The sequence below is a fragment of the Martes martes genome, assembly GCF_963455335.1.
Source record: "Martes martes genome assembly, chromosome: 13".
Lineage (NCBI taxonomy): Eukaryota > Metazoa > Chordata > Mammalia > Carnivora > Mustelidae > Martes > Martes martes.
In genome coordinates, this window is record NC_137901.1 from 63,655,101 (window position 1) to 63,664,388 (window position 9,288).

Consider the following 9,288-nt stretch of genomic DNA (forward strand, 5'->3'; position numbering starts at 1 on the left):
GACCTAGGGAAGAAAGGGGCAGGGAGGAAGACATGTGCCCCTTTGTTGGCATTTCTTTTCTCTCCTTCTGACCTTTACGTGCAGGGCTCATTCTGAGGTTTTCTCCAACTCACGTTAGTGGGTGGAAGTGTGGCTGTGTGACCTTTGAAAAAGATCACCCTCTCTGTGCCTTCGTTTCTTCATCTGTCATCTGTCAAATGAACACCTGTCTCCAGTTGTGTGGGTAATTGAGATCATGTACAGGAAAGCTCTTGATAAATTCACACTCTTGCCAGTGTCATTCCTTTGCCTTCTTACTGCCTCCATTTCGAGCCCAGGCTACTAGAACAGCCTGAGGACTGGTTTAGGGAGTCATTCAGCTCCTTTCCCCTTTATCCGTCTATCCATCCATCTCTGGTCTCTGTGAAGAAACTGACTCACAGACCAAAACACCTCTTTCCCTCATTGCTTCCTTGTCCTGAAGTGACTCCTGCACCTCCTTGGTCCTCACACCTTGCCCTCCTTGTCTTTGCTCCTGCTGTTTTCCTTCTGACCCTTGCCTCCGTCTTGCTGCCGTATGCAGTACTCGGCCTTCTCCACGCCTACCAGTTCTTCAACTTCTGACTCCACCTCCGTAAAGTCTTACCGCCACCAGAAGTGGTTTGTCCTCTTCCTCACCAGTGGAGGCTTTTACTGCCATTCATTTGCCCTTACCTCCCAGGATTTCGCGTGCCTGTGAAGGGTGTGCTGTTTGCTGGGAGATTTCTGGGGGCCAGGCAATGTGCTCAGTGCTTCATGTGGAGTGTTTCATTCATCCTACACCCTGTGTGGAGGGAATTATATTATTCTTGTTTTATTTGGTAGGAAACTGAGGCTCAAAGATGAGCCACTCACCTGAGGTCATCCAGCACAGAAGTGCCAGGCTCTGACTGCCCCCACAGAAGTCTGGCCAGCCTTGCTGGTTTGCTGTGACTCTCTGGGGCGGGGAAGCATTGTCAGCTTTGTACCCAGGGCTTACCTGTACTAGCACTGTCCTAATACAGGTTGTCCCAGGGCCACTGAGTGGTTCCTGAGTGCCTGATGTGAACTAATACTAGCATCAGCCCTATGGTGGAGGCAGTGTGGGGAAGAAGCTGATCGTCACAGGAAAGTTTCATGGGTGGTAATAGTGAATTAAGGCTGCCTATAATTTGAGGACTTATAGGAATTTAGCTATGTAGTAGGCTTTCAACACTCAGAAGTGTCCTAAGATCTTCACAAGTTCTATAAGTGTGGATTCCTGGACCCTAAGCAGTTCCCCAAGGCCCTTAATGCATGTCAGGAGAGGTTAAAGCCATTTCTGTAGCAGCTGGCTGTCCTTTAGGGAGCTGGTGTTCACAGAAACACTCATCCCCTCTGGAGGGCTCCTTCATTCACAGGCACTGAGGGATGTGATGAGGCAGGAGTCAGCTGGCCTCACCCTTGCAGTCTGGACCCTGTGTTGTGGCAGCTGTCATTTCTCTCCCCACCAGGCACTGCTCCCTGGCGGTGATCAATGCCCTGGCCAACATCGCAGCCAACATCCAGGATGAGCACCTCGTGGACGAGCTGCTCATGAACCTGCTGGAGCTGTTTGTGCAGCTGGGGCTGGAGGGAAAGCGGGCCAGCGAGCGGGCCAGTGAGAAGGGGCCTGCCCTGAAGGTAGGGAGGAGGGAAGGCGGTCACCTGGGGGCATCTGGTAAACAGCAAGAACAAAGGTTCTTTCTCGGGGATGCTGGCAAGTGTTCGAGGAGAGGGTGGCTTTCTTGTAGAACCATGTCTGGCTCGTGGCAGCCACCTCCCCCGGCCCAGGGTGGTAAGTGACAGCAGCCTAGTGTGGATTCCCCCAAACCTCCTCTCTTCCTTCTCTTGGCCATCATGAAGCCAGGGGGTGGAGGCCTTCATCAGAACACAGCGACAACATGAGAAGGACCAGATCTGACCTGATGTGGGCCATCCAGGGAGACAGGTCCATGGGGACAGATAAAATGACAGGTCTTGAGCCTCCAAAGAGACACACTGGGGAGGTTGAGGCAGGTTAAGCCCCCTACCCCATCATGTCCTCTTTGACATGTCATGTTGGTGGCATTCTCTCTACCAGAGTCTCCACCTTCGTCCTCCTTTGTCTTTTCTTCCCACCTTCCTTCCCCAGACAGTTAACTGTTTACCTACTGTGTGCCTAGTCAAGGGTCAACCGACCTTCTCTAAAGGGCTAGATTATACTTATTTTATAAGTATAAAAGTACAGCTCTGTGGGCTGTAGAGTCTCTGTTGCAACTACTCAGCTCCGTCCTGGTAGCATAAAGCCAGTTAAAGAATGGGCGGTTGTGCTCCCATAAAATTCTATTTCCAAGAACAGGTGTGGGTCAGATTTGGCCACGGCCAAATCTTTCTTCACCCTTGTTCTAGGTGCTGGGGTTACGGAAGTGAACAGGCAGACAAGGGGCCTGCTCCTGCAGACAGCAAAGCCAAAACAGGGCAGTATGGAGGGGAGCGCTTTAGATCAGGCTGTGTGATGACCTGAGGAAGTGACAGCTAAATTGGAAACTGAATGAAAAGGAGCATTTAGCCCTCTGTGTGAAAATCTTGGCTAAGGGGGATATAGCTGGTGCGAGAAGGGGTCCTAAGAGCCTTCGCTCTAATTCAGCTTTGCTCTGCTAAACCCCTGGACAGTGATCTCCCAGGATGGTACACAGCTAGGCCATCCTGATACACAAGGGATAGAGGCATCTATCGTGCCCAGTGGGGCCTTGGGCATCGGGAAGTGAGGGCTGCTCAGAGATGAAGGGAGACACTTGACAGCCGAGAAAGCAGAGGCTGTGTGTCCAAGGGGTGTTTCAGGAGTCGTTCTCCTTGCCTCCCCTGGAAATTGTATTTCAGGGCCCAGAAGGACGCTCCTAGACTCAAGGGCTGCTCCTCTCTGCCTGCTCTCGCTACAAGTTTACATTCTCAAGACTCAGGATGTAATGCTTCATTCATGGGCTGGGAGTGAGGGTTGTGGCCCCAACAGTGCAGAGATCCCTTTTCTACCTTCCAGGTGCAGAGCTGTGAATCCTGTTCTTTGCAGAGTAGTTCCTATTTGCGATCATGCAGGGAACAGCCCAGTGTTTACTGAGCAACTGCTGTGCTTTCCCCCTAAGATGGGGCCTCAGAGAATAAGGGGACTTGCAAAATCTGTGAGGGGGCTGGTTGGCCAACATGTGCTCCAATGAAGACAAAGAGCCATGATTATAAATTAAGAAATGGCAGTTCTTGGAATGCTTGGTTGACTCAGTCGGTTAAGCAGCTGCCTTCAGCTCTGATCATGATCCCAAGGTCCTGGGATCGAATTCTGCATCGGGCTCCTTGCTCAGCGGGGAGCCTGCTTCTCTGCCTGCTGTTTCCCCTGCTTGTGCATGGTCTTTCTCTGACAAATAAATAAAATCTTTAAAAAAAGGGAGAGAGAAAGAAACGACAATTCTTCCCAGTCATCGCATATCTGGGAAGCCGTTAGTTTCCAGAGAGGAGGAGGCAGGGCTTGAGATTCTGTCCCCATGGCTGAGCGGCTGTAGGGTTTTGGCAAGCTACTCACACCCCATTTTCTCACCCAGAGATTTAGTTATTACATATGAAATGCTTGGAATTGCCTGGAATGCAGTTGGTGCTCAATGCACTTTGTTGCTGGTATTAATAGAAAAAATAAACTGAATGTGCTGAAGTGAGTGCTTCCAGAACTGAGGCTCATCGGTGTGCACTATAGTTTATAGCCTTATTTGTGTGTCCAACCAGGGAACCTACCTTTTAATAGTTATTTCTTATGAAATCCCCAAATTTTCCATAACTTGAAAAGAATATATGTTTGTTATAGAAAAGATGCAGAAACCGTTAACTGATAAAGTAAAAAGCACCCATAATTCCTCTACTCAGATGTACTCATCACTGACATTTTTAAAAAAGATTTTATCTATTTATTTGAGAGAGAGAGAAGGAGACAGAGAACACAGTGTGGGGTAGGGTGGGAGGAGGCAGAGGGAGAGGGAGAAGCAGGCTTCCTGCTGAGCAGGGAGCCCAAAGCAGGGCTCAATCCCAGGACCCTGAGATCATGACCTGAGCTGAAGGCAGATGCTTAACTGACTGAGCCACCCAAGCGTCTGTCATCATTGACATTTTGATAGACTTCCTCCTAGATTTTTTTATGGAAATATATTTATTTTACATAATCAGGATTATATCATTGAATACTCTGAAATCCTGATTTTTTTTTCCATTTAAAATTTGCTGTGGGCACTTTCCAAAGTGACTAAATATTTTTCAGAAAGTTGTCTTTTTTTCCCCTGAAAGTTTTTCTTTATTTAGAAGAGAGGGAACACAAGCAGGGGTAGTGGGAGAGGGAGAAGCAGGTTTCCCACTTAGCAGACAGTCTGATGCAGGACTCTATCCCAGGACCCTGGGATTACAACCTGAGCCGAAGGCAGACGCTTAACGACTGAGCCACCCAGGCACCCAGAAAGTTGTCTTTTTAAAAAACACCTGTGTGGTATTTAATTTTACACGGGTACCATGACTTATATAATCATTCTACTGTTTGGCATGTTTCCATTTTTTGGTATTAAAATGATGTTGGGGCACCTGGGTGGCTTAGTCAGTTAGGCATCTGACTCTTGATCTCAGCTCAAGTCTTGATCTCAGGGTCAGGAGTTTAAGCCTTGCATTGGGATCCACACTGGGTATGGAGCCTACTTTTTAAAGATTTATTTATTTATTTATTTATTTATTTATTTATTTGACAGATAGAGATCACAAGCAGGCAGAGAGGCAGGCAGAGAGAGAGGAGGAAGCAGGCTCCCCGCTGAGCAGAGAGCCTGATGTGGGACTCGATTCCAGGACCCTGGGATCATGACCCGAGCCGAAGGCAGAGGTTTTAACGCACTGAGCCACCCAGGCGCCCCAGGTGGAGCCTACTTAAAAATAAAAAGAGATATTGAGTGAGCCTGTTTATATATTGCTATCTATGTATCTCATTATTTCTCTGAAATTAACATTATGTCTTTTTTTAATGAAAGGAACTCATGCTTTCAGTGACTCAATTCTTTTACTTTCTAGGCTTCTAGCAGCGCAGGGAACTTGGGTGTACTCATTCCTGTAATTGCTGTGGTGAGTATTAATTGAGTGGTTTTAAACTTCAGATACTGTGCTTATATTTTTAGTGTTGCCTAGTGGTGCACAGCAAATTTCTTAGCAAAATGCTCTTTGGAGGCCCAGTGATTCTGTACACGTGGCTGTGTTTCTGCTGCCACCAGCTTTTCTGTGACGGTCTCACTGGTATGTGCCTGCTGTGGTCACACCCCCACTCCCATTCTCTGTGCTCTGCCTGAACCTCCTCGCCAGTTGATTAGGAAACCCACTTTAGTTCTCTCTTGTGTGGCTCCCAGAGCTGAAGTGTGGCTCCAGGTTCATCCTGTGTCTTATGCCCTGCTCCGGTGCCTCTGACTACTGGTGGGCAGGCTCTGCTTCTATCCCCATCCTGGTCCCACAGGGGACATAAGGGGCTGGTTATACTTTGGAGCACAGCCCCACCCACCACCATGGTGGCAGCTCACAGTCTAGGCCCTGTCCTGTGCCACAACACTCTTCATCTTGCCTTGTCTCAACCTGCAGACTTTTCTTCCCAAATGACCTTTATAGAAGTTGTTTTCCCTTTTCTCAGTTGTTCCCAGCTGCCACTCCTAAGCCACGGCCCCAGGTTCTAATACTTGTTTTCATCTGTGATTCTCTAACTTCCACTAAACCTACCTTCTGGTTAAGTCTTCCTTCTGCCTTCCAGTTCCTTCCCACCTTTCCCCACCCCCCGTAGTTTGAGTCTTGAGCACTCACACATGTGTCCCTTCACATGGTACACCAGAGGGGTTGACCTCTGAGCTGCCAGGGTGACCCAGGGCTGTAGAGGTCAGGCAGGTGAACAGAGAGGCACATCTCCTGATCTCAGTTTCTGTTCTTACTGCAGTCGGGGTGTTCATCATTTGGAATTGGTGGACTTTAGGGGTCTGATTTTAGCTGGCCAAGGTGGGTGAAAATGGGAGCTGACTGGTTTATTATCATTTGCCCTTAAGATGTCATAGGTTGCACTTTGTGGAGCATTCTGCCTCCATTCACCTTCCTTCAGCTGGTCCTTTTCTTTCCCACTCCCCTGTCCTGTAAGTGGCTGATTCTGGAGCAGAAGCCGAGTTGCTTGTTCCCCTGCTGCATCTGTGTCAGGACAGTCTCCTTTGCCTGAGAGTGCTGGAGGGGGTGGGGGGCGGGCTTCAAGTCTGCCCACGCCCTCACTGCCTCCCTGTACTGGTGACTCTTCCCTTTCCCCTGGGGACCTTAACCACCTTCACACCTGCGATCAGGTGCCTCCCATAGGCTCTGAGGATTTGAGAACGACCAGGACTCTCTGCTGTGGTATTTTTCATCACTGCGTCCGTTGGTTTTTAAAAACATAAACTTTTTCACTTTATACTTAGTATTGGTTAGTGTACAGTTGTGTTTTAGAAGTACCATGGTACATGGATTCTTTGTTTGTCCTGGAGGGAAAAGTGAGGGGCATAAAGTCCATGGCACTCTCTCAGACCGTCGGAGGGGAGAGGGGCCAGCAGCAGGCTCCTGGCAGCCTGGGGGCTTGTCTGGGGTGACACTCGAATCCCTGAATTCTGGTGAGTTCGAACACCAGAGTTCTCTGACCCGTGTGCCTGTGAGCTTTCAAGCATGTATAGCTGTTGTCATTTAGAGTTTAATAACTGCATAGAAGAAATTGCAGGGGGCACTTTGCACTTTCTGGGAGTAGTGACCGATGAGGTTGGCTGGGAACACGTAGGTGTTCAGGTCACGGAGGCCAGGGTTGGACTCCTGGTCCTGTGCGTGGGATCCTGGGTGAGCGTCACAACCTCTCTATGCCTGCTCTGCCCATAAAGCTTCTTGAAAAGATGAAGATGAGCCTCTGAAGTGCCCAGCCGGGTCAGTGTCAGCATGACTGTTAGCAACGATAGGCAAGCACACACTGACTTAAAATACTTTGTTTACTCTGCTGAAGTGACCTTTTACATGAATAGAATAAGTATTGTAGTCTTAACAAAAGTTAATGGTTATATTATGGGGGAGGAAACAAATATTTGATTCTGTTGCTCAACAAAGAGCACAGAGAATCATGGGATCTTACATTTGCCTTCTGGTTTGCCCCTTGGACCCTCTAGGAGAAACTAGTTTCTAACTTTTTTTTTTTTTTTTAATCTTTTCTTTCTTTCCTTTCTTTTGGAAGAAGATACTCAGTTTTGGATCTTTTGATGATAAAGTGCCTCCGGGTATTTTGTTCAGTGGAAGTGCCAGTGGGTTTGGGGCAGGAAGCCTGGGTGGGGGTGTCTGTCCATATGCAGCTTATCAGTGACTTCTCAGTGACTTTAGGAGCCTGGAGGGCATCACTGGAGACTGAGTCTCTAAGGCTCCTTCAGTAGTTTGGTGATCTTTGACCTGCAACTTTGTAGAATAGTGTCTCTTCAGAAGTAACACTGATTAAATCGCTTCTCTTAGTGTCTAGCCCTTTAGTTAATCAAGCATCAGGAAGGGTGTCCATGCTTAGAGTCCTGTGTGGTCCACTGTTGTAAACTAGTGATTTGCCAAGCTGCGCCTCCTGCTCAGAAAACACTTGTGCACTTCAATTAGAGCTCGCTTAACTGTGCCGCTGGTAATTTTTGTGGCCTTGGACAAGTTACTTATTCTCTCAGTGCCTGTAAAGTTAGATTTGTGGACTAACAGGGTTTAGGTCATGGACTCCTTTGAAACCCTTGCCCTCTCCTTCCATAGAAATGCATCTCTTAACAAGGTTTTGAATTTATTCTCCAGAAGTTGAGTGGGAGAAACCTGCCCAGGGCCCCCCAGTCAAGAACCCCTGGGCTAGATACTCTCTCAAAGATAGTAACAAGGGATGCCTGGGTGGCTTAGTCAGTTAAGCGGCTGCCTTCAGCTCAGGTCATGATTTCAGGGTCCTGGGATCAAGTCCTGCATTGGGCTCCCTGCTCAGCGGGGAGCCTGCTTCTCCCTCTGCCTGCTGCTCCCCCTGCTTGTGCTCACTCATTCTCTCACTCTTGCTCTCTCTCTGACAAATAAATAAATAAAACCTTTAAAAAAAAGATAGTAACAAGAAGCCCTTATCTAGCTTATGCTAAGCACCAAGCACTGATGTAAATCCCTTCCAGTCATTAACTCACCTAATCCTTAGAACAGCTCTGCAAAGTAGGTGCTGTTATTATCCCTATTTTTTTAGAGTTTTTTTTTTTAAAGAATTTATTTATTTATTTATTTGACAGACGGAAATCACAAGTAGGCAGAGAGGCAGGCAGAGAGGAAGGAAAGTAGACTCTCCGCTGAGCAGAGAGCCTGATGTGGGGCTCGATCCCAGGACCCTGGGATCATGACCTGAGCTGAAGGCAGAGGCTTTAATCCACTGAGCCACCCAGGCGCCCCTGTTATTATCCCTATTTTACAGGTGGAGAAACTGAGGTACAGAACTTGCCTCAGAGTCCCACAGCTACTAAATGTCAGAGCCAGGGTTGGGACCCAGGCAGCCTGGCTCAGAGTCTGTGTTCTGAATTAATACTCTAATGCCTTGAAACCTGGATCAGCTAGTTCCTGAAAGAGAGGGTCTGGGTGCGTTCTGACTGGATGTAGGTGAACAAAAAGCATGGATGCTGGAGGGCCTTGGCCTGGGCCAGATCACAGAGGAGCCTGGGCTGGCTCCAGCAGAGGTGGGGCGGGCCACATTGGAAGGGTCACCTTTTGGGTAGGGGACAGACATGGCAAAGGGCTATAGGCGGGGTTTTTGAGAGAGCCACATTTAGGAATAGGAGGAACACAAGAAACCAGCAGCAGGACAAGAAAAGCAGGAACAAGCACCAGGAACCGACAGTGCGGAAGTGCACTGGAGAAGGAATTCAAGAAGTGGGGTGTGAGCCAACTCAGGGCTCCCCTAGAGGTCTGGAAGTATGATAGGCAAAGACGTAGCCTCCACCCTGCACTGGAGATACAGGAGGTGGAGGTGCAGGAATTTGGAAAGGAAGCACGTGGAGAGGAATTACCAACGAACAGCAGGGCCTAGGGTGGATCATGTCTCCTCTGAAACCTCAGCTGTTTCTTCTGCCAAAAAGAGGGGATAACAGTGTGAACCACCTAGTGTTGGCAGGAGGACTCAGCGATAACCTGCAGGCAAACCCATCACAGTGCCCCCCTACAGTGGGGAGCGTGAGGTGCTCTCCTTTTTCTGCCACCATGACTAGTATT

General features: G+C 48.6%; 1 protein-coding gene across 3 annotated transcripts in view; it reads left to right on the top strand.

The window, feature by feature from the left end:
- The window catches only part of PI4KA (phosphatidylinositol 4-kinase alpha), a 116,078-nt gene that overhangs the window by 45,062 nt on the left and 61,728 nt on the right, over nt 1–9,288 (top strand). For all 3 annotated transcript variants that reach the window (XM_080821027.1, XM_080821028.1, XM_080821029.1), the window contains exons 18-19: nt 1,491–1,659; nt 5,080–5,130. In XM_080821027.1, the coding sequence (XP_080677153.1) occupies nt 1,491–1,659; nt 5,080–5,130 (220 nt within the window). The remainder of the gene's footprint in view (nt 1–1,490; nt 1,660–5,079; nt 5,131–9,288) is intronic.